Below are 26858 nucleotides of genomic sequence, written 5' to 3'. Positions count from 1 at the left end.
TAAAGTTGTTTACTAACAAATAAGAAAACATTAACATAAAACTTTGGCAAGTAAAATAAATAGACCAATGTCCTGCCCCTCCCTGTTTTATTAACCAATGCAACGGGATGCCTTTAAAAGTAAAAGTTTCTTCCTCCTACAAAGAGCTCTAATACTGCGGGGTTCTCTCAACCATCGCTAAACCTAAAATAAAAAATTAAGTTTTTCTAAAAATTATTTATCGTTTTATATTAAATCAAGTTTTTTTTACCAATATAAAATGTACAATCATAATATTAAAACCAGTTTTGTTTGCCCTTGCCTTCGGCATATGGGAACTTACAAAACTGGTTTTAATCTTACAATTGTACATTTTTTATAACTGCGGAAAGCTGTTTATAATATTATGGGATAAATAACTAAATAACAAATTATACATGGAGGAAAATTTGCGATATTTTATCTTTTTTGAATGCAAAACACTTTAGTATTCACAAGTGCGTTGTGCTTTCCTTTCCGCAAATTTATTAAACAGCAAATTATTACAATGGAACAAACGTGGCTTAACACGCAGCGCATCCGCTCGTCGTCGGGGAGGTGATGAGTTTGAATCTCGAATGAAAAGTTTAAATAAATCTTTTTTTATAAAGTTTTTTTTATGAATTTATGTACCTTGCTGTTGCTGCGCTAAATAAAGCCATACATTTTCCTTTTTTTTGTATTGTTTAACCTTAATTCTTTATACATAATTTGCAGTTGCAAAAATAATGCCATAACCAAGTCTATCCTGGGTAGGATGCAGGGTGGGAGGGGAAATTGGACTCTGTATTACAATAGTCCCCAAAGTTTATAACAACATTTTTTTATTATGGAGACTTTTTATTGATTTTAGATTGTTTGGTTCATTTAGTTGAGTGTCCAAAAAGTTCAACTACTAACTAATATCTTCAGAAGAGGTATTTTGTGTATCTTCATATCAATGTATTTGCCTTTGTCTTATCCCTTTAGATCCCTGAGTTAAACTGTCCATGTATTTATTCTGTAAAAGTTTGTGTATGGGTATAAATAAAATAAAGTTTAGGTTCTAGTGTATCTTAGAGAAATTTGGGACATTTATTCGGTAATTAAATCAGATATGGGTACCCATTTAGGGACGTCCAAGAGGGGGGGGGGGTAATTAATTCCCCCCCCCCCCCCAATTTAAAATTTAACCCTACCTTGGGGGTGTCTATGGCACCCCCAAACATTAAGGAGGTGGTATTCATTTACAATCCCCAAAAAAATAATCCCTAAAAAATTTCTTCGCGCTAAATGGAAAGGCTTTAATGTAATCGATCAAATACTTTATAGTTTCACCAGCTTAAAACAGTTCTGAATCATGATGAAAAATGCATGTTATAGTTTGTAATAATAGGAATCATCATGTAAAGTTTTAAATGGACAAAACTAACATGTTTAATTAACAAAAAGAGCAAACTTTTACGGACTAACGGACCTACCAAAAAATTATTTGAATTAGTGAAAATGTATCTCTAGTCCTCTAGTCGTATTATTGTGTTACCCATTTATTTTGTGCTAATATAAATGCAAGCACTGTACCATACAAGTTTGTATAACTTATTAGGGAGGGAGGAGATATTGGGCTGTTTATTACACTAGTCCCCAATGTTTTCTTATTCGTTGACTTAACAACTTTAGAAACTTTTCTTGAATTGTGTGCTAATATACAGGGTGCGCCACATAAATCCGGACTTTTTCTTATTTAAAAAAAAATGAACATAAAATCGTCAATTTCAAAGATTTTATTGAATTTTAAAAACTGGGAAGCAAACTAGCTATATGACTATTAGATTATTCAATAAAATCGCCGCCAGCCTCAATCACCGCCTCTACCCGCCCCCTGAACCGCCCCCAGACCTTGGTCACCATGTCCCTGTCCAAGCTGGCGAAGTTCTCCTTCATAGTGGCAATGAGGGAGGTCTTTGTGGTATGGGCGCGTCTATTGGTTCATGCTTTAATGGCGCTCCAGGCCCAAAAGTCAATTGGATGAAGATCTGGGCTGCTGGGAGGCCATATCTCCTTAGGGACGTGAGTAACTGCAGGATCCAAATTCACCCATCTTTCAAGCTACCCTTCGACACGGCGGCTCTCATTTGGGCCACAATTAAGCTAGAACAACGTGCAATACTTTTTTGGAAATGGCATGAAGATTAAGCTAGGGTTATCATAGCAACACATAGTCTAAAACGAGTTTTAAGGTTACAAATGGGCCCATGTAGTCGAGAACCGAGATATTTTCACGAATTTTCACGATTTTTGACGTTTTTGACCTCTCAAAATCTGCCACGTTTCACTTTGATGGAGTACTACGGCCAAGCCATTTCAGATAGAGAGCTCTAGTCTTTTTTAGTGTCTTACTTATGTATCTAACAGTATCCCCAGCAAGTTGTATAACTCTACCTCACCTACAGATGGGCTGAGGTCAGATTTAGTGGGCCCTAGTCAAGAATCCAGGTTAAACTATCAGCGCGTTTCGATTCTGCCATGTTGAACATAAGCGCTGCCAGCTTGGAGAATACGTCCTCCATCATCTAAAAATTTTTATGGGCAAAAAGATAACTACCCAAGCTTTTTATAGTGTGGTCAAACGTCATGATTGGTCAAGTAGTTTTGGTGCTATGGCCGTTTAAAAAAAGTCCGGATTTATGTGGCGCACCCTGTAAATGCAAGCACTGTACCATACAAGTTTGTATAACTTCGCAGGAAGGGAGGGGACATAGGGCTGTTTATTACACTAGTCCCCAAAGTTTTATACTATTGTTTTCTTATTCGTTGGCTTTTGTTCATGCAAGCATTGTAAAAATTACCAGGGAGGGAGAGGTCAATAGAATGTTAATACACTAGTCCACAAAGTTATATAATAACTTTTTCTTCTTCCTTGGCTTTACAACTTTAGGTTTTTTATTGAAATTTGATTGGTCATTGATTATTAAGGTGAATGTCCAAAAGTTTGAACCGCTTACTATAATCTACAGAAAGGATAATTTTGTCTATCATTACTGGGCATTTATATCAATTTATAGGCCATTGTCTTATCCTTTCAGATACCAGCCTATTCCTTTTTTCTTATAGTTTTACTTTGAATAAAAGCTTTATTTATAATAAAAGCAATTTTCTTTAAAACCTTGGGAATTAAAAAATATACAGCTTATACTATATAATAATATGTGTTTATCTCATGTCTAGGTTTATGCTATTATAAACCAATCAATGGAGATTTAGTGGTTTTGGCATATTTTCTAAATATATACTCCAACATTACTTTTTTCAGTAGTATTATAAAATTGTGTGTTTTACACTGTTTATATTATAGTAGAACTAGTGAAGCTACTCTATAAATTGAAATATCCGCACGTCTGTTTGTCTGTAAGAGACTGTGAGGGGAAATAGTAAATTTCCCAGCTGCTATTAAAGATAGACAGCTGTAACTTTTTGTGATTTTTAAAATCTATTTTTATGACAATGAATAGCTGAGCTGCTCCAGAAGTTACTTAGTCCTTTTGTCCTTCCACAATGTTTTTGCTCTTTGCTTTTACCATCCTTGTTTTTGGAAAATAATGAATGTGTCAAACAGAATAATTTCTAATTCATTGCTCAATAACTTTGGGGACCTTTATTGAATTTTGATTGGTTGGTTCAATTAGTCCAAATGTTTCAACCACTAATTGTCATCTAAATAAGGGGAAATATTGCGTTAATCATTGCGGATGTACATCAATTTATTGGCCATTGTCTTATCCCTATAGCATAAACATAATAACGACACAATTCTTTAACATGGAAGGCCAAGCCATATTACTTTGTTATTAAATATTTCTTTTCAAATAATTATATTAGCGCATTCAGCTTTAATATTGCTATAATTATGGTGATATCAATTATATTGAAAATAAACCATAACATGGTAAGATCCTTAGGATTTTTAGTAAGTTGTTTTTGCTTGTATGTAAAAGTTGTTTTTAATTATACATCCAAGATTTAATCACTTTACCAATGAGAGGCCAGCATAAATTTTATAATTGGTCAATACTCGCCTCTCATTGGCTATTCCATCGTATGACGTCATAATCTGTGGAGGGACTTCCAACACCTTCCAACACCGACAAAATAGTTTTAAAGACCTTACAATATCAACCCCAAAATGATTTTTGAACTTAAAAATTTGCCCGCTCCGCTCCCCTTCCTGTAAAATGAATGAATATTTTCTTTTCGAATAAAAAAAAACTGAAAACTTAGGCACATAAGGCGATTATTTATAATTTTTCTTTTTAAAGTAAAAACTTTACTTCTTTTCAGACCAACTGAATCTTAGTTTCCGATTTTGTACGTATCACCCTCATCTTATCTCAATATTTACTACTAGCTAAAAAAAACTTCAAACTTAAAATTTCGAAAATGTAATGTAAAAATTGCTTTGTTTTCACAAATTAAGCTATTAAGTCTTTCCCTTTGACCGGAGTAGTTAAAAACAGGTTTTGCATTATTTGGATTTATCTACTGTACAACTTCGAAAATTAGGGAAGAAATAGGCAATCAATTTTCAGATGATCTCTTTTCCATGTTTGGTGGATCTTGTAGCAAATACGAAAATAGAACTTTTATTGCGAAATGGAATGACGTTATGGATATAGGATATACGTGGATATAATGACAGGGGAAGGATTGTCGTTAATTTAGCTTGATAATATAGACCTTATTTATTTTTCGGTTCGTTCATCAAGTCGGAGGAGAGGTGATGGAGTAAAGGGGGTAAAATAGTTAAAGAGGGGTTATCGTTGTTTTTGCCAGTGGTGAGCAATACTTTATTAAATCGTTCACAGAAAGAGCCTTTTTCCGGTAAAGGTAAATTTTATGAGATTTTTATCCAGCCGCGCGTTTGCCTTGCACAATAAATTGTTTTGTAGCAAACCTCAGCTGTGTGACTAGCCGATTGGTATACAGCTGCATTTAAAATTCTTCGTAAATCAGACTTGATCCAAATATTCAAGTTTTTCTATACAACATTTTTATTCATTGTAAAATTTATCGAAAAATTTATCGAAAAATAATGACACTAGTAAAGCAATTTTGTAAATCTTTATGTAATTGAATCATTTTGACAAGTTTAATTGTCGAATATCAGGGAGGAACGGGGCATTGGGCTGTTTATTACACTAGACCCCAAAGTTTTATACTTATGTTTTTTTATTCGTTGACTTGACATTTTTGGGGACTTTCATAGTATTTTTATTAATTGTTTAAATAAGTTGGGTGTCCAAACTTTTCAACTACAAATTGTATTCTACAAATATTATGTATCATCATTGGGGATGTATATCAATTTATCGGACATTGCCTTATCCCTTTAGATCACTGGTCGTACATAATGATTTCATGGTGTACTCTAGACCAAATAAGCATGATACCTCCATCAATAAACGCGAAAACCAACAAATGATAAGGACGGCAATATCCGAAATTGCTTTATTATAGAATGCCTAACATATGGACATAATTACAATAAGGCTTAAATTATAGAGATACTTTGCCTATAACATTGTGTCTAATTGCCATAGGAATCCCTATTAAAAAAAATGAATTATATTATATAAATAATTGCCTTAAGATGTTCAAAATTCATAGGACAATTTTAACATGCTTAGACTACAATTTATGGATATTTATATAACACCCTAAATATAGAATGCTACGCTATTTTAATAATGATATATGCAGGGTTTATTATGTTTATTAGATCTACATTTGTTGATAACATTTATTACATACAAAATACATTTAGTAAAGTAGACGAGATATGTTTACACATTATAACCAATAACCTAAAGAAATCCAAAATAATAGTCAATAATAGTTATTTATCGCATCGTATTATAAACAGCTTTCTTTGGATTTTAAAATATAAAATTATGATATTAAAACCAGTTTTAATAGCCCAGAGGGACCCACAGCTCAGGATAACAAAACTGGTATTAATTTTATATTTTAATATTCGTTGAAATTTATCAGTAATTCGATTCTAGTAAAGTGAAACTCGCATCGGGCTAAAATAACGACACCCCCCCCCCCCTTCTGTTCCCTTTTTCCAATCGCCTCTCCTCTTACTGGATGAACAAACTGAACTTTTTAGCACTATGAATTGACGACAATTTTTCACTCGTTAAAATATCCTCGTATATTGTACATACTTTTTTGCTATTGTTTGTGAACACACAAGTGAGATAAATATGATTGATGAAAAGCCTCGTAATTTCATTATTAGAGAGTCAAGCTTTATCTATAATAGTAAAATGATGTCTGTCGTCCCCTCGCATCCCAAACCTAAATTCTTAAGGTTACCCAGAAAAGAAGGGCTGTTTATTACACTAGTTCCCAAAGTTTTTAAAAACGTTATCTTATCCGTTGGCTTAACAACTTTGGTGACTTTTAATAATTTTTGATTGGTTGGTCTATTTAGTTGAGTGTTCAAACGTTTCAACCACCAATTGTAATCTACAGAGGAGATAGTTTTGTTTATCAACATTGGGGATGTACACCAATTTATCGGCCCCAATTAGATCACTAGATGTTTTTACTAACTCTAGGGGCAAAGCAACAAGAACTAATAAAAGGTCTGTTCTGTAATAAGATTAATTTGCTTCCTTGGTTTTATATTGACAGAAAGGATTAACCCTAACAATATTTGAAGGAATTTGTTTCCTATTTGGTGATTAATTAAAGATTTGGTTGAATACCTTTATATAATCAAACGTAGCTATCCAGACAAGGTAGCGTTGTTACTCTATAGTCAAAGTGAATCGGTACATAAGTATGTATTATGCAGGGAGAAGAAATTTGGCTGTTTATTACACTAGTCCCAACAGTTTTGTAATAAAGTTATCTTATTCGTTGTTTTGCCAACTTGGGGGACTTTTAATAATTTTTGATTCAAGATGGGTGTCCAAACGTTACAGCCAATAATTGTTTTATACAGAAGAGGGAATTTTGTGTATCATCATTGGGAATTTATACATCTTCCAAAGAAACTTAAAACAGTAATAAAATAGATAATTCTTATTTTAAATTTTAAAAAATATTTTTTCCTTAATTGATGCTCTTTATTAAACAAAATTTGATAAATAATATCAGATTGTTACAGCTGCGCCTACAATTGGATTTAATTATCTTTGTTAACTCAACAGACAAAAGATAGAAAGATAGTAACAAGGATGACAACATCCATAAGTAGCAAAGCATGAAAAATTATAAATAAGAATACGAATATGGAGATTTTAAGAGTATTTGATGAAACCAATTATAAATTTTCGGAGAAAAAAATCAAAACATCTCTCACTTATTCTTATGGTTAATATGAAAATATTGAAAAACCTGCTTAAAAGCAAGTAGATCGTCATGGATGTTTTATAGTTAATTATGCTCCATAATTATAACAATATTGACAAGAAGTTTCAGTCAGGGATCGGAAGCCTCACGTAAGCCGCGTGTAAGCCTCAGTGAAATCGTGATTTTATCACTATAAAATTCAGCTGGATGTATAAAACGGCTCTTTAGCAGACAATCCTTCTTTCTTAAATTTTTTTTTTCTGCTCACAAGCAGGTTTAAAACTGAGGCTTATGCGCGGCTTACGTGAGGCTTCCGATCCCTGGTTTCAGTCTTCTATCTTAAAAAGTAGAAAATCACGTTTCCCCCACCTCTTGTCTAACCAATGGGCGAGCATTTGAAATTATAGAGTAGCTTCGCTACTAGCAATAGTTAGACTGGTATATAAAATATATGTGTTATAACCTTTCCTGTTAGAAAGTTTTCTTTCTGTTGAGAAACTTTTAATGAATTGTGACTATAGATTTTATACAGATTTAGTTTTTTTTGCAGCTACTTTAGAATTTAAGTCTATCTATAAGTCTGTCCATACAAATTTCCCAATCCCATTTTTAACTGATTAGCTTTTTTTGTTCATTTAAATATGTTATAATTTTCCTATCGATTTCAAACTTTGCATGCTGATTCCATCAAAGTTATGTATGATTTAAGAAGCGTAGCAACTCTATAATCATTTCAAATATTTTAATTTTTAATCTTTATAACAACAAATTTTTATGTGATATAATTATCTACTTGATTTGATTTTTTGAATACTGATTCCTAGGACAACAAAATACAATGTTATATACAAACCATCTCTATAATCAAGTCCAAAAAATGTAAGTTTGTCCTTAAACATTATCCTGTAATTAATCATTTTTGCAACAAATTTACTTAAAATTTTGTTTAAACCTTTTTAAAAGTTCATTGTTATAATTTTTGTAATTTGTTAATGCTGCTCTTATTAATTGTCCTTGTTTCAATAAAAATTTCAATGAAAATGTACTATACACGGAAAATGCTCTAAAATGTCCTATTTTGCTTAGTTAGTAGTAATTGAAGGAAGTCGGACAGTCAGCATTTTTATTCTTATATTCAATGATTTATAATTCTATTTTAGATTTATCATAAATAATTTTTCTAGTATGGCTTGAAACCAATTAGTATTTGCTGGATTAGAACCGATTCTCAGCAACACTGTAAAATTATGTATATTACAGACGATTTTCCTTGAATATTAAAATGAAAATTATAAAATTAAATCTTGTTTTTTTAGCCCCAGGCCTTCGGCTCTTCGGGGCTAAAATTACAGTAAACTATTAATACCTTTAAAATACACTACTAGAGTAGTAAAAATATAAATACAGTACACTTTTTGTATTATAGATAAAAATAGAAAGATAAATATAAAATATCTGCATTATCTAAATTTTTACATTAGGGGAGGGCCGAGGGGGGGGGGGGAAGGGGGTAACCATTGACCTAAAGGGATAAGCCATGGCCGATAATTTGTTGTACATCCAAAATAATGATTAACACAATTACACCTTCTATATATTACATTTAGTGGTTGAAACGTTTGAACACTCAACTTAATAAATCAACCAATCAAAATGCATTAAAGGTCTCCAAAGCTGTTAAGCCCACAAATAAGAAAACTTCATTAGAAAACTTTGGGGACTAGTGTAATAACCAGCCCACTGTCCCCTTCCTCCCTGGGGATGGTTACTGTTCTAGCTATGCTATATATATACACCTAAGTGATATTGATTAAGGGTTAAGGCAACTACCCGCAGTATATAATTGGAATATGCTCATTACTGATTATCACAGGCAGGGAGGGGACAATGGGCTGTTTATTACACTAGTCCTCAAAGTTTTATATTAACATTTTCTTATTAATCAACTTTGGAGACTTTTCTTGAATTGTGATTGGTTGATTCATTTAGTTGGGTGTCCAAACGTTTCAACCACTAATGTAATTTATAGAAGGGAAAATGTTATGTATGATACATTGTCCATTGTCTTATCCCTGATTAGATCCCTGGATTACTAGGTTATATTTAGGATATTTATAAGGGATCTTAACCATCAAGGGATCCAGGATAACTTTGTTCAATATATTTTGGGCAAAGTAGACAGATACATTCATGGTTACCCGGGCAGAACTGATTAGGATTTAGGTTGTTTATTGTTATAGTAATTTTTATTGTATTTAAAAATTTTTTTTTGATTTTATGACAAATGTTAAACAAATTTTCCCATTCTATAGATTATAAGAGTACAGTCCCTTAAGGGGCGTTTCGTCGTATTTTCACAATGGCAATTGATAGGTTATTTTAGGTTAGGTTAGATTATATTTGGTAAGGTGATTGCCCTGCAGGGTTATTGTCCCACGCAGGGGCTGGAAATAGTAGAAAAGCTACTGTAAAAATACAAAGAAACGCCCCTTAAGGACTAATCCAAATTAATATTATTTTATAAAAAGATAAAAATGAAAGTATTTTTTACTTAAATAACTTGAAGTTGAATTATGATTAGACAAATTGTAAATCTAGTAATTTCAAAAATAGATTTCATTAAATAACAAATTTAATATTTTTAATCAAATAATGAATCTAAACAAAACGGCTAAAAATTTATTTATTAATGCAATTCTCTTTCCCTGAAACCAGTGATATTAAGATAATGGGAATTGATGTAATTTCTCAATGATGAGACATAAAATTACCCTTTTTTTGCAGATTTCATTAATGGTTGATACGTTTGGACACTGAGCTTAAAAAAACAACAAATTAAAATTTAGGCCCCAAAAGTTGTTACGCCAACGAATAAGAAAACATTATTATAAAACATTGGGGAAATTTGTAATAAATATCACAGTTTCCCCTCCATCCCTGCCTTGAAACCCATCTGGTAAATTAGATCAACAAAATTATGAAATAAATTATTTAAATGAATGCAGAAGCTTCCACTTGTTGTTTTTTGTTTATTTTGTCTAAAAATAAAATAAACTAATTCTGATATTAGCTAGGAATCTTAAGGGATAATACGATGGCCAAAATTTTTTTTGATATCCTCAATGATTACCCTTCTGTAGATCACAATAAAAGGTTGAAACATTTGGACACTTATCTTAATGAACCAACCGATGAAAATTCAATAAAAGTCACCAAAGTTGTCAAGCCAACAAATTAGAAAACGTTACTATAAAACTTGGGGGACTAATATGATAAACAGCCTTGTTGATTAATTTTTTTTTGTTTTTTTGGTCTAAAAATAAAAAAAATCCTAATTCTGATGTTAGCTGTCTTAATCTTTCTATTAATCCACATCAATCTCTGAAAAGTTCCCGCAAAATTGTTAAATTTTGGATCAGCTGACAGTTATTTATTGCATCGTACTATAGACAGCTATCCGCAGATATTGAAATGAAAAATTTTAGATTATAACCAGGGTTTTTGACCAGTGCCAGTATCGAGGGCCAGTACGAACAAAACTGGCATTAATTCAATGATTTTCATTTTTATCCGTGAAAAATTGTCTGTAATTCGATGCTATACATGATTTCTCCGTATGTCTGAGAACCATTTATGTTCCATCGGATATAATCGGTTTTACAGCCTTACTGGAAATAGTTTTACAAGAACAAACACCATATTTTCTATCCTATTATATAAAGTAGTACGTATTTTTTTGTCTGTAGCCTGTTGTCTGAGTTCACCCTAATAGGAAAGCTATAAGTCCTGGGGTGGTTTTAGACTATTATACTTCTATATCATGATCTTGGGATTATTTCAGACGATTTTTCTGCCCCTTTAAAGACACAGTCCCTAAATGCTAGGGGTATAGCCAATAGAGTAAAAACACAAAGTATAGCAATGTCAATATGTCTGTCAGTCTGAAAAATAATATCTCGGTAACCACTGAACCGATTAGGTTTGTTGTTGTGAGGAATGTTCATGTAGTTCTCACAAAATTCCCATTGCTCTGTTTAGGAATGGTTTAGTTTTATTTACTTAAGCATAGTATTTTTTGTTGCGCCTTTTTAGATATAATGTAATGCCTTTGCCACAAAAAGTTATTCACATTATAATCAAGATTCTTTCAGTGATTTTCCTTGGTGTTTTGAATTAACATTTATCTTACAAAAATCCCTTTAAAAGATTTGTCTATCTTTTTAGTGCAAGTATGACAATATTCATTATTTCTCCTTATTCTGAATATGCTTGTAAATTGCGCAGATACTCGATAATTAATAAATACTTGTAGCATTTAGTTTCAAAATTTTATTTTTATCATTAACAATTTTTAAAAATTGTTCATATACTAATAACTTTTTAACTACATCCATATAATATGACAAGAATTTTGGTGAAAACAATTTACTGTTCTTTTCTCATTTAAACATTCAAACATTATCTTGCAGTTGACACACAATTAAATATTGATTTGCTAAGATAATCATATGCATTTATTTTATTGTCTTTGATTATGAGTTTATGAAGTATAAAAATATAAATGAATACAAAAAAACTGGCATGTTCCCTCAAATCGATAGGTGGATCAAATCAACCCCCCCCCCCCCCATTATTATTTATTATCAAACACTGCATCAATGTGTTTCTAGCCTCTTTACTCATTCAATACCCTTACTCAGGCTAAACTAAAGCAAGGATAACATTTGTTTTCTGTATGGCTTTAAAACCGATTAAAATCCGCTTGGTTAGAACCGGTTATCATCCATCGTTTTCCACAATTTTCCACAAATATTAAAATAAAAATCATAAAATCAATACCAGAGTGAATTCTTAAAAAACTTTTGCCTCACTAAAATCAGTTGGCCCCACTAAAATCCGTAAGGCTCGCCTAAAATTTAGAGGGTATAATTTTGCCTCATTAAAATTTTAGTGGGGCAAAGCGATTTTATTTTTTTTTAAGAATTCACCTCAGTTTTAATCATGCAATTGTTTTTAATATCTACGGAAAACTGCCTATAATAAGATGGGATAAACGAACCACTTTCGGTTGAAGTAAAAATGCCAGAAACTTTCCTCCAAAAAAACCTAATTAAAGTGGGGAAAAAATTTAGCTACCTCTTATATAAAATAAAAATAGCGCATTAAAAAAGTTTGTATTGTGTTTAAAAACACTAAAAGTAAAACTAAATAAAAGTTTTCTAACCAAATTCTCATTAATTCGCAAGTTCGTAGTAGCAGTGTGTTTTCACTTCTGCATATTGTCATATTTGCATATTATCATATTTGCATATTATCATATTTGCATATTATAAATATAAGATAAATATTTTGTAGAGAGAGAGGGGACAATGAGCTGTTTATTACATAATTAATCAAAGTTTTATAATAACGTTTTCTTATTCGTTATCTTGGCAACTTTGAGAGTTTTCGTAAATCTTGATTTGTTGTTGCATTAAGTTTAGTGTCCAAATGTTTCAACCACTATTTGTGATCTATAAGAGAGCAGTTTTGTTTGTCATCATTGGGAATTGAAATTAACGGCAATCATATCCCTTTAGATATTATCACATTCGCACAGTGTTCCATTGCAAAATATTATTTGAGAAAAGCAAAGAAAAAGGGGCATTTTGACAGGGATCTAAAAGATATTGGTCCATACATCCCCAGTGGTGATACACAAAATAACCTCTTCATAAATTACAATTAGTGGTTGAAGTGTTGGACACTCAACGTAATGAACCTCCCAATCCAAATTCAAAATCCAATTAAAGTTGTTGAGCTAACAAATAGAAGAACGTTATTATAAAACTTTGGGGACTAGCATAATAAACTGTTTAATGTCCCTCCCCTTCTGGCATCTTGTGCTGTTGCAATAATTTGTTGTTCTTGAGATTTTATGATAGGATACATATGTGGAAACGAAGTTACCCCTCCCCCCCGCTCCTCCTTCTTCCTAAGGACGTCCAAGTTTTTTTAGGAAGGTAATTCCTATATATATTTTTATATTTTTTTTAAAGGGGTAAAACTATCGCCACACTGCCCCCCCCCTTCCTCATTTTTTTCCTCTCTTTTATATCCAAAAAATAATATACTTTTTATCTAAGAAAATTGTATTTTTTATTCACACATTTAGTAAAAATGCTTGCAATTGTCATTTTTTGTGCATTTTCAAGTTAATTTGAAGTCTTTTTTATGTTACTTAAATGTTACTTTATGTATTAAATTTGTTAATAAATGCATTTTAAACAAATGGAAAAAAAGTAATTTCAAAAACATTTATTATCATTTACTATTCTATTTCTACAACCTTTTAAATTCTCTTTTTTCTTCTTCTTTCAAGTGCCTAGAATGTTTTTTTAAAAGCAAAGTTTTTCTTTAATTAGGTTCGGCCCGTCCGTCAGCCCGTAACGGTGAGTTCTTTTCGCTAATTTAGACATGTTAGAATTGTCATTTCAATTTCAAACTTTGCATGATGATTCATATAATAGTTAGGTACAATTTAGAAAGCGTAGCAATTCTGTAATCATTACCAAAATGTCCGTATGTCCATTTAAAACCCAATGATTTTTAACTTCTTTGATATTAATGTTTTAAGTGATATAATTATCCAATTCATTATCCCATTCAATTAAAACAAGGTACAATGTTATAATCTATAATCAAGTCCTAAAAATGTAAGTATGAACAAATATTCAACTAGTTTTTAAACAAATTTACTTGCAATTTTGTTTAGATTTTATACATTTATATTCTGATTATTCAGTTCTGACACTCTACAAGTGTTAATATTTGTTTAAACTACCATTTCAGAGCTTTGCTTTTATGAATGTTGTCAAGCTTGTTCATTCATCCTTTAAGACCTAAATATTAAGCATTGAATCTACAAAACCTAATGCAACAAAAAAATATTTAGAGAATAAAAGTTAATTTTAAAAGAAAGATTTAGTTTTGCCAAGATTAAAGCTGAGGAAAGGGTTTAGTGTATTATCTGACAGTTGGGAACTAAAATAAATTATCTGATAGTTGGGAACTAAAATAAATTTCTTAGATAATTCATATAGCATTACCTCACATGGTAGGGGTTGCTGTTCAACACCCGGGGTATTAAGTTGAGTAACACCCATCAGACAACCAACTCTTTGATTGCACGACGTTTGTCTGAGAAGTCCTAACTTGCAAATGGTGTTTTTCTGCGCCTGTTTTGGGCCAAGGCATTCCTTCTATCCTATCTATTTATGTCGGGCTTTTTATAGTGCCTATAATAAATGACGTCATACTGGCCTACCATTAGTCAATCACAATGTATTCTGGCCTCCCATTAGTATTTTAGTCTTGGTTATTGGAATATCATTTGTCATTTGTATTCTATGACGTCATTTTTTTAAAGTCATTATAAACAGCTTCTTGTTTGAAACCCCCAACTGTATATGAGTTTAGGTTAATCTGTTTAAGAACATAAATAGACCAAGGAGATTACATAAAACATTATACACACAACTAATGCGAGATATCTTAAATTAGATTTTAATTTCTACTTTTTACTGCATTATTATGTTCTAGCGCACGGCTACGCACTTAAAGGCCTGTAAGGGGCACTTGAAAGAGGGGGGGGGGGAGTTAAATTCGATAACCCAATTTTTTATTTTAGAGTTAAAAAGAAAAAATATCTTTTCTCTATTCTCCTCCAAAATAGTTAAAAACTATTCCTGGCCCTACAATTTAAGGTTTATATAAGGTAAAGGAGAACCGTTTCGTTACAGCGGTTAGTGAGATCATTCGTTAAAAACAGGAAGGCTTTCATAGAGATAGACTGCATACATCCTCTTTTTTTATTTAACACTAAAAGGTATTATTCCATTTTATGGAGAAAAACACACAGATCAACAGTCATTCAGTCAAATAAAAAGCTTTTTAAAGCTTCAGCAATTTTTAATGATAGCTAATGATAGCAATTTTGTGCTATGAGACATTAAGGCATATTAAATGGGTAAAATGGATCACCAAAGTATTAGAATCATATATTTTTTAAGGTTATGGCCCTGTAGAAAACAATTGTGGATCATTAACAAAACTAACTTAATTATCTTTGATAAAAATCAATAATATAATTACAGGCTGGAATTACGCAGGGAGGGGGGGGGGGGACATTGGGCTGTTTAATACACTAATTCCAAAAGTTTTGAATTTATGTTTTCTTACTCGTTGGATCTACAGTTTTGGGGACTTTTATTGAATTTTGATTGATTGCTTCATTAAGTTGAGCATTCAAACGTTTCATCCACTAATTTTATTGTTTAGAGGGGTAATTATGTAAATCATAATTGGGGATTTACATCAATTAGTCGGCCTTTGTCTTATCCCTTTAGATCCCTAATAGTAAAGGCAGGAATTATGTGTAGGTCTGTACTATTGAATAATAAATTATATATCCGATACAATTTAGGATCAGGATAATATTTCTTTTAAAATGTTTTATGAAAGTTTCGATATTTAAGGATCTAAAGGGATAAGATAATGACCAATAAATTAATCTATATTCCCAATGATGATATACAAAATTATTCCTTCTGTAGATGAAAATTAGTGGTTGAAACGTATGAATAATCAATTTAATAAACGAATTAATCAAATTTTACTGAAGTCCCTAAAGTTGCTAAGCCAACAAATATGAAAACGTTATTTTAAAACTTTGGTGACTAGTGTAATAATCACCCCATTGTCCCCCCTCTCTCTCTGTCTCTCTCTCTGTAATTTTCACCATGCAGAGCATGTTCAATAAAGCCTTAATTCCCTCACTAGGTCTGTAACTATTTAACTACTTATTAGTTAAAATACTGCAAATATTTAAAGAATTTTTATATCCGCTTTCTAACCCTTTTTTTTAACCTGTTACCCCTTTTTTGGCCACTATCTAAAGCATTATTTTGTTCTTTATTAAAGATTGAAAAACAATCCTATATATTTTTTTCAATTTTTAACAGTTAATCATATTATTTAGATTTATCAATAAAATCTAGGAATTGCTTATTTAATGAAGTATATAGATTTTATTTTAATTTTAAGTTGTTATGAAGGCCAATATTAATATGAGTCTTGTACAGAATCCTTATCTTTGGTGAAAGCAACATGATGATCGGTAGAAGTATACTTTTATAGGATTAGTATATTATAATCAAGTCTAGAATATAGACAGATCAAGGGGTATACAATACAAGGGTAATTTGGTTTATCATCATTGAAAATACAACAGATCTATAGTATAGATATATATACAGATAACTACCTGCCTACCTTTTTTCAAGAACCTTTTTTGTCTGCTAGCAAATTGTTTTCTGCTACTTGGCTGTGTTTATTTCTCAACGCTATTAGTTGATTTTCAAATATCTAACTTAAAGTTGGCACAGAGTCCTCGGGGTTGGATAGATAAAGTTAATTAACCCCTTCCACCTCTATTGTTTTACAGTAATAATAAACTAATAACCGGTAGATATTTTTGGAAAATGGTAATTTCTCTTTCCTATTAATCTTTATTTAAATGTTTTTAAGAGGCCCTTTTGAAATTTCCAAAAGAATTTTCTTTCACTTTAATTTTATCATTATGGCTATGAAAAACTGTACATAGAATATGAATGTATACTGATCAATATAAGCATTATCATTAAATACTATAATACAAAATTATATAATTTTCCTATTTACATGTAAAAGAGTTGGGGGACACCGCATTTAGGGCAAGCTTAGCCTTTAGAGGGTAGGGGCGTAGCCACTAGTGTAAAATAAAGTAAAATAATTATGAACTTTTCATTAGATTGAAGCACTTTTTTTCTTTCATTGATCTATCCATGTTATAAATTTCTTCAGTGAACCATTATACACTTTTACATAACTGATATTCTTTTTTTTGGTGTAAATTTTCTATATTTTTAGAAGTGGTGCATTTCTAAGTATGTATGCCTATCACATACAGGGATTCAGGAATAGGACAACATTGAAAAGCTTGTGAATATTTTAGCTTTAGATTTATTTAATTAGAATTACCATTACATGTACACGAATTTGGGAAAATCTAAAAATCAACCAATAGTGAAATGTTAAAACCTAGGGTCTAAATTGATAAGACAATAGTCGATAAATTGATGTACATTGTACATTCCCAATAATGATACACAAAATTACCCCTTCTGTTAATTACAATAAATGGTTAAAACGCTTCGATAGTTAACTTAATGGATCAACCAATCAAAATCTATTAAAAGTCCCCAAAGCCAAAAATAAAGTAATCGAACATATCTCTTTCTGATATTTTCACTTCTGTACTGCAAAACTGTTCATGTAAAATATTTTATACCGTCATAATATTGAAGTCTTTTTTCTCAACAAAGAAGAAAAGAAAAATGATTAAATAATCAAAATATGAAAGGATATCCTTGGCCATAAAAATAAAAATTCGCCCAAAACAAAACTCTTTATACTACCTATAAAAAAATGAGGGAAAATTTTAAAAACTTTCGGCTGAAGTATTCTGAATGACAACATATTAGAAAAATTAGTCTTTCGGAATATTTCGGCCAAAAGTTTTTATATGTATCCCCCTTTTTTATAGTCACTATAAGGAGCCTTCACCAAAAATAACAAAATAAAGATTCCAGAATATTTACAGCATGACCCTCGAAAAAGTATTTTTAAGCATCTGCAGCCCTTATTTCTCAATGAATTATTAAAAAATGCATATGTCCTTGTTCTCTATAGTATTACACGTAAGTAGATATAAAAATATTTTTTTTACCTCCATTAACACCGGAGATTTTTAGTGCTAAAGTTTTGAAAAAGTGACTGAGGAAAAAGTAACTTTTAACATGATACGACTTTTTTAGCAAAATTAAGCTAGAAATCCTTTTATTTTTGTTACTAGCAGAAACTTTATACAAAAATGAAATAAAAAATTTAGTTTTTGAGTAAAAAGCATTTTTTTACACATATTTTTTGAGTCTTTTTAGTTTAATGATATTTTGAAAAACTTACTTATTAGGCAAAATTGTTTAAGATTAAAAAACCAAATAAATCTCTATGAATATAGCAGGAAAATTGTTTTTGTTTCACAATCCTAACTTTAATAACAAAAAAGTTATAAAGAAAATAAAAATAAAACATAATGATTTTTTAGTCTAAAAAGCTTAATTTACCCCTTATTAAATAATTGAGATGTCAGAAAAGTAGGCGGAGCAACTGTCATAATTAATCCTTTTCTATAAATAAGGGTTAATAAATAACCTAAAATTTGCAAATAATCAATTCATTCAGTAGTATTTTTTGCCATTAAAAATTTATATTTTTGGTGGAATAAAAAAGAAATATTTAGTTAACTTGTTTTTCTTTGTGTCTCATTATTCAATTGCCAGAAAAACATAATATAACCATCCAAAAAATAAGAGAAACAAAAAAAAATTCTTTTTCTCAGTCACTTTTACAAAACTTTAGCTCTAAAAATCTCCGGTGTTAATGGAGGTAAAAAAAATATTTTTATATCTACTTACGTGGAATACTATGGAGAACAAGGACATATGCATTTTTTAATAATTCATTGAGAAATAAGGGCTGCAGATGCTTAAAAATACTTTTTCGAGGGTCATGCTGTATATTTTGATTTCATGTGAGTTAAATTTTACAAAAATTACTGATAATATTTCTTAATTTGGGCCTTAATTTTTTTTCCTAGCACTTTTCTTATAATTACATAATGACTAATTGCTTACTACAGTAATTAAATGCAGGGAGGAGACATTGGGCTGCTTATTACACTAGTTTCCAAAGTCTTATAATATCATTTTCTTATTTTTTGACCTAACAACCTTTGGTATTTTAATTGAATTTTGATTGGTTGGTTGATTAAGTTGAGTGTCCAAAAGTTACAACCACTCATTGTAATCTACAGTAGGGGTTATTTTGTGTATCTTCATTGGAGATGTACATCAATTTATTGGCTATTCTATTCTAAGAATCCCTAAACCTGTTTATATTGTAAAAACTTTATGCAACCAAGATTTCTTTTCATGTAAACATATTTTCAGGAAAAAAATATCAAAAAATATTATATATTTGTTCAGGAATATTTTTCTTCAGATGTTGAAATAATTTTGTTCTCTTTATCAATATAATCTGCTTCCAATTTATGAGCCAAGTTAATAACAACAAAGTTGTTTATAGTGACATGCCAATTGAGATAGCAAAACTAGAAGGAAACGTTTAATAATATATTAATTTATCTTAATATTTTTTTTTTTAAATGAGAGATGAATTTATTTCTAAAATTTGTATGATTTATATATATATTATGCTTTTTGTAAATGTAAATGGCTACCAAAACAGTTTTTGGACACCATGGAAACTGTCCCAATTTTGTATAACTTTTGCGGAACATGTTCCAGTTACGTCATATTTTTCTTTCCCGAAAAAGAGAAGGGGGGAAGAAAATCTCTTCAAAAGAGATGGGGAAAACCTCCTTTTCTCCCATCTCTTTTTTCTTCCCCCCTTCCCTTTTTTTTCTTTCCCCCTTCTCTTTTTCGGGAAAGAAAAATATGACGTAACTGGAACATGTTCCGCAAAAGTTATACAAAATTGGGACAGTTTCCATGGTGTCCAGTTTTTGGGTATATTTAAAAAAAAAATGGTTTATTTGAAAAAAAATAGAAGAAAAAGTCAATCTTTTTCTTCTACTAGATTTTTTGGTTTCGCTTTCTATTGACTTTTAGTTTATATTTTTGTGTGCACACATTAAGTGAATCAAAATAGATGGCTTTTCTTATATTTTCATCAAACAAAGTAAATTTTGTAGGTTTACCTTTTGTAGAATAGAAGTTGAAAATTACATTACCTTGTACATTGTTAGTTTGATTCCTATATTTATGAAAGGTCAAAAGAATTATGTTTCATTCATGTATTTTGAATACATTTTCTACTTAGGTATATAATCTAATGATTGGCAGTTGAAGTCACCATTAGCATCACTTAGATATTTCTAAATAGCCAGCTTCATGACTTGCAAAGAAATCAAAGTCATTAAAATTCCAATCATACCATCAGTCAACCATAGACTTCCTTAGCCAATCAATAAAGCTAAGCACCAGAAATATTGTTTTTTAAGCCATTTAATAAAGCACCATTTTAGTTGCCTATCTTTTTTGAAACTGGAACTGCAACCATCTCATCCTTGCATTTAATACAAACCTGCAGTTTCAGAAAAGTGGGTAGTTAAATGAAGAATTAGCCACTCTTGATTTTTATAAAACTATACTCTCTACATTTTAATTACAATGGTTTAAAACTGGCTTTAATCCCAGCTGTACCCATCAACAGACTAAAATTTAATCAGTGGTGAATTCTTAAAAAAAAATTTGCCTCACTAAAAATTTAGAGGGGATAATTTTGCCTCACTAAAATTTTAGTGAGGCAAACTGTTTTTATTGCGGCAAAAGTTTTTTTAAGAATTAACCTCAGATATCTCCTGATTTCTTTAAATTTTGCTTGTTGGATATAATTTTTAATTCAATTTCAGACATCATAGACAATGTCAAGTAAAACTACTGGGAAGAATGGGGGAGCCTCAGGAGGAGGAGGGGGAGGTTCCAAGAGTAAAGATGCAGAGGAAGGAGCATTTGCTGAGCCACTGCTGGCTAAACAGGTAAATATAAATACTGAAACAATGAAACATGCCACCTATAGTGAGAATGGGGAGAATGCTTTTAACCATAAACAGGCACAACTAATTACTATGAATCAGTAATCAAAGGGTTGGTTGTCTGTTTTATGTCACTTTATTTGATATCCAATAGTTAGGGTTAGAGTATATTATAAACAGATATAAAGTGTGTTACCTTTTTTTATGTTTATTATAATTTGGCCCAAACTTCGTCAAAAATGCTCACAAATCAGACCTTTTTCGACCGAAGATGCTCAAATGGTTCCTTTACAAGCCCAATCAATCAGTTTTAAGATATCTTTATATTTCAAGGAAAATTTATGAAAATACTAAAAAACGGCAAATTTGGGTGTTACCTTTTATATGCACAGATACCATAAAATCAACAGAAAAAATACTTATTTTTACTTTTCTGTCATTTTTAAAGTTTGATTCTGTTAAATTGGCTATTCTTGAAGGAATTTATGCATTGAAATATACTGAAACATAATATTGGACAGAAATTAATGTATTTCAAAGAAAGAAATTTTGGAAAATAAAAAATTCTACCTCTATCACTTCAGAGGACAGCTGCCAACTTCCAGTTGACAGGATGTAGTTAAATACTTGTTAGCAATACTAATTAGCACAAAAAGTAAAACAAAAATTTTTTTAATAGGGTAAAAAAATGATAATCTAAATCTTAATTTTGGGGATAATGATCTTAAAGACGCTCTTGCTGTTGGTGATTATGACCCAGATGGTATCCAAATACATGAGCATTATGACAACTTATCTATTAAACTATGGTCCGATTTTTGTATTTGTAGCATTCTCCAATCAAGAGAAATCCCAAAACATACAATCATGGTTTTTAAATTCTCCAATTCATAAGGTAAATATAGTAGTTTTTAAAAGATGGTTATATTTCTTGTTACAACTTTTAATTGGAGGCTGCTAAAAATACAAAAAATGGACCATTGTTTAATAGATGAGTTGTCATAATGCTCATGTACTTGGATACAATCTGGGTCATCATCACCACCAGTAAGAGCGTCCTTCAGATCATCATCTCCAAAATTAAGATTTAGATTATCATTTTTTTACCATATTAAAAAACTTTTTGGTTTTACTTTTTGGGCTAATTATTATTGCTAACAAGTATTAAACTATATCCTGTCAACTGGAGGTTGGCAGCTGTCATCTGAAGTTATATAAGTCAAATTTCTTATTTTTAAAATTTTCTTTCTTTGAAATACATTAATTTCTGCCCAATATTATGTTTCAGTATATTTCAATGCATAAATCCCTTCAAGAATAGCCAATTTAATAGAATCAAACTTTTAAAATGACAGAAAAGTAAAAATAAGTATTTTTTCTGTTGATTTTAAGGTATCTGTGCATATAAAAGGTAACACCCAAATTTGCTGTTTTTTTAGTATTTTCATAAATTTTTCTTGAAATATAAAGATATCTTAAAACTGATTGATTGGGCTTGTAAAGGAACCATTTGAGTATCTTTGGTCGAAAAATGTCTGATTTGTGAGCATTTTTGACCAAGTTGTGGCCAAATAATAATAAAACATAAAATAAACTAACACACTTTATATAATAAACAAATATAATAATTTCAATGAAAAGCCAAAATTTATATTTGTTTGTTTAGTTCTCTTTCTTAAAGCAATAATAACTATTTAACCACAATTCTGATATGTATAGCAATATTTGATCATTCAAAGTTTATTCTTATATTACAATCTTATTAAACGTTGAAAATATGATTCTCCAATAGATGAGCAAGTTTAACCTTTAACCACAATAAGGTTATTTAAGCTTTTGTAACATTAAACTAAATTTAATTAATTTTCTCAGTAAAGGGTACAAAATCTATTGTTTATACTAGATTAAGTTAAAAGATATATACAATGTATGAAATTATACAGAGAGAAAGGGAGCAATCTATATAAGGGGTAGTTTTGTGTATAATTATGGGGATGTACATCAGCTTATCGGCCATTGTATTATCTTTTTAGATTTATGGAAATTTTACCTGACATGGGGGTACCTTTAAGCATACACTTTTACTTTAGATATTTAATATTATCATTTTTTATAAATGTATGCAAATGTATTTTTCTGTACTTTTTTAACAATATTCTTTTGGCATATATGTCAAAAAATGTTAGAAAATTGAATTTACATCCGATTTTCCTGTAAATTTTTGAGAAAAAAAGTTTATGTAGAAATATTTTCTGCAAATACAACTTATTATTAATTTCTTTTTAGAGGCCAAAAGCAAATTAATAATCCAGTTTTTGTTGGGTTCCATCTAGTATTGGAAAGAATGTACAGATCTGTGTTTAGAATAATAAGATGGCTGCTAAGATGAAAGCTAAATTTGTATTCAATGCTCATCTAGGTGTTTTATGCTTTTTCTATGTCATACATTAATCTAATCATATTATACACAGCTAAGAGGGGCTAAGAAATATCATATTAAATATACCAGATAGAGGGTCAGTTACATACTTAGTAATTTAAAGCAAAACAATAAATATTTTTTATTTTGATGATCTAAAATTTCGAATTTATAAAATTAAATATTCATAACATTTGAAAAAAAAACATTTACTATGCAGTTCATTATATTTTTAGCAATCGATATAAAAATCTGTTTAAGAACAATTAAAATATGGAAATTTTTTTATTACCACAGTGTAGTGTCTATGTTATGCATTGCAGACTGAGTACTATCACTGAATGGGTCTTATAACCCTTGCTTAACCTAACCTAACTTAGAATAATCTTAAAATCTGTTATTTCTTCAAAAATTTAGTTTTTTGTCCTTAATTTTATATATCTGTATTCAGAACTTCTTAAACATTTTTTTAAGTGTATCTATTCTAGTACCTCCATTGCCATTATAATGTTGTACATATCATCTAACTAATATAATATGACATGGTCTTCTATTATTATACTTCTCACATAACTAATATATATTCAACAAAGACCATTATCTTCTAAACAAGCTCTCTTTATAATTTTGTGGTGTTGGGTATTGCATAGGTTTGATTTTTTCAGAATTTTTTTTGCATTGAATAAGTAGTCATAGTAAATGAAGGAAAATTAGTGATACCCCCAATCTGTGGCGTGCAAAGGGTTTTACCAATGGGATGCACGCAAAATTTTTACATCCTATAATAAATTAAAGGGGTGACGATTTAACATGATAACCCCCTTAACTGTGTTATGGGGGTAAATTAGATAGATTGTCAAGGGGGTGTAAAAAAAAAAAAACCATGAATACAAACAGTTATATGCTCTATAATATTTGTATTTATGTATTTTTTAAAATGTCAAAACAAATAAAAAGTCAATGCCAAGATGATTAGCAAAATAACCTATCTCTATATTACAATCATAGGTAGAAAATTGTGGAGTTTGTTAGTTGGAATCAACCAATTGAATCAAAAATGTTTGTCCAATAAATGAGAGCCTGTATTTATAAAACTTTGGGTACCAGTATAATTTACAGTCCAATGTCCCCTCCCTCCTTAGATAAACCATGTTCCATATAATTTTCTCGTATTTCAGCCTAATGATAATTCAATCAATGACCTTATTATGTTCATTTGGATAATCCATTTTGCAAACAAGGAAAAAATCATCCACAGTTTTTTAGGCTTTATTTTATAGTGATTTTGAGGACATACATACCTTTTTGATTGAATTTTGAGGGGCTTTGCTTCTAAGATCATTTAAACATTAATTTTTTTGTCATTTTAATGTTTGTCCATTATTTCTACTATTACTTTTTATCCCAGGGATGAAGGGAACATTGGGCTGATTAATACACTAGTCCCCAAAATACAATAACATTTTCTAAATCATTGGTTTTGGGACTTTAATATTTTCATTATTTAGTGTCCAACGTTTCAACCACTAATTGTAGTCTTTAAAAGGGGTAATTTTGAGTATCAACATTGGGGATGTACATCAACTTATTGTCCATTGTCTTATCCCTTTAGATGCCTGAGTTTTTCTCCCCTGGTTGTTGGTTAGATTATCCAATAAAAATCCATTCCACATATTCTTTAATTGGCTGGTTACTGTAGATTTTTTACCCTTAAGTGCCCATAACAATGATGTTACTGTCAATGCAAAAAAAACCTTGAAACTGGACCAAGAAATAAGATGCTTAATGTTATATAAGGCTTCAGATTACAGAAACCTTGCGTATTAATTATCATTCTATACCAAGAAAAAAATAAATTATCTCAACATTATCTAATGCATTTCTTGATAATATTTATAACTGTACGGTTACGCAAGTAGATCTATTTATCTATCTATCTATCTATCCTAGGAGGACACCTCAGATACTGAGTGTAGTACAAAGAATGATTCAGGAATGGCCCTGCAGATTATAAAGTCGAAACCAAAGGTAAATTATTTTTTACAGGAAGGGAGGGGACATTAGGCTGTGTATTACACTGGTCCTAAAAGTTTTTATAATAATGTTTTCATATTCATTGTCTCAAAAACTTTTGGGAAATATCTTGATTCTGGATTGGTTGGTTCAATAAGTTTAGTGTCCAAACGTTTTAATTACTAATTGTAATCTACAAAATGGGCAATTTTGTGTATCATCATTGCAGATGTACATCAATTAGTTATCTCATTTCCAACATCTCTAAAAATGGATCTTAGCATACAGGGTGGGGCAAATAAGACCGGACAAACTTTAAATGGCCATAGCGCCAAAACTACTTGACCAATCAGGACGTTTGACCCCACTATAAAAAGCTTAGGTAATGACCTTTTAGCACAAAAAAATCTTTGGACAAAGATGGTCATGTACAACGAGCTGGCCGCTTATATGTTCAAATGTTCAAATGTTATATGTTCAAATGGCTTGGACGTAGTACTCCAGCAAAGTAAAACGGGGCAGATTTTGAGGTGTAAAAAACGTCACAAAACCGTGAAAATTCGTGAAAATTTCTCGGTTCTTGACTTCAGGGACCCATATTGAACTTTAAAACTTATTTTGACATTTTGACGCTGACAACTCTAGCTGAAACTTCATGCTATTTCCAAATTGGTATAGAACGTCGTTCTAGCTCAACTGTGGTCCAAATAAGAGCCTCCGTGTATAAGGATAGCTTGAAAGTTGGTTGAATTTTGACCCTTCGGTTACTCACGTTCCTAAGGAAATGTGGCCTCTTAACAGCCCGATTTTAATTCAATTGACTTTTTGACCTGGGGCTACTTTAAAGCATGCACCAATAGACGTGCCCATACCACAAAGACCTTCCTCATTGCCACTATCAAGGAGAACTACGCCAGCTTGGACAGGTACATTTTGACCTGGACCTGCCGGCGGTTGAGAAGGCGGGTAGAGGCGGTGATTAAGGCTGGCGGCAATTTTAGTGAATAATATAATAGTCATATACCTATTTTGCTTGCCAGTTTTTAAAATTCAATAAAGTCTTTAAAATTAACGATTTTATGTTCATTTGTTTAGAAGTTAGAATTTGTCCGGTCTTATTTGCCCCACCCTGTATATGGATAGGTTATCCACATAAAAACCTTATTTAATTGACCCATTATTAAGGATACTTTTGCAATCCTTTTATACTTATAAAAACTTATATTCTTATTTTCCTTGCCTTTCCCTAGACGCTAGGGACGAAGTAACTTGTTAAGACAAAAAGAAGTGCTCATTTTTTTTGTATTGAGGTGATAGTAATTTTGCTTTGAATTAAATTAATTATAAACCTTTCTTTGTACTGTTTTTAAA

General features: G+C 30.7%; 1 protein-coding gene across 1 annotated transcript in view; it reads left to right on the top strand.

Annotated features, from left to right (window-relative positions):
• Positions 1-20930: 20930 nt before the first annotated feature.
• The window catches only part of LOC145331580 (potassium voltage-gated channel protein Shab-like), a 133290-nt gene continuing 127362 nt past the window's right edge, over positions 20931-26858 (top strand). Inside the window, exons 1-2 of the mRNA XM_080176325.1 lie at positions 20931-21058; positions 25425-25502. Of these exons, the coding sequence (XP_080032451.1) occupies positions 20945-21058; positions 25425-25502 (192 nt within the window). The 5' untranslated portion in view covers positions 20931-20944. The remainder of the gene's footprint in view (positions 21059-25424; positions 25503-26858) is intronic.

This window comes from Acartia tonsa, chromosome 11 (assembly GCF_053477335.1).
Source record: "Acartia tonsa isolate MP-2025a chromosome 11, ASM5347733v1, whole genome shotgun sequence".
Lineage (NCBI taxonomy): Eukaryota > Metazoa > Arthropoda > Copepoda > Calanoida > Acartiidae > Acartia > Acartia tonsa.
Note: the sequence above shows the minus strand (reverse complement) of the source record. Positions and strands in the feature narration are given on the sequence as shown.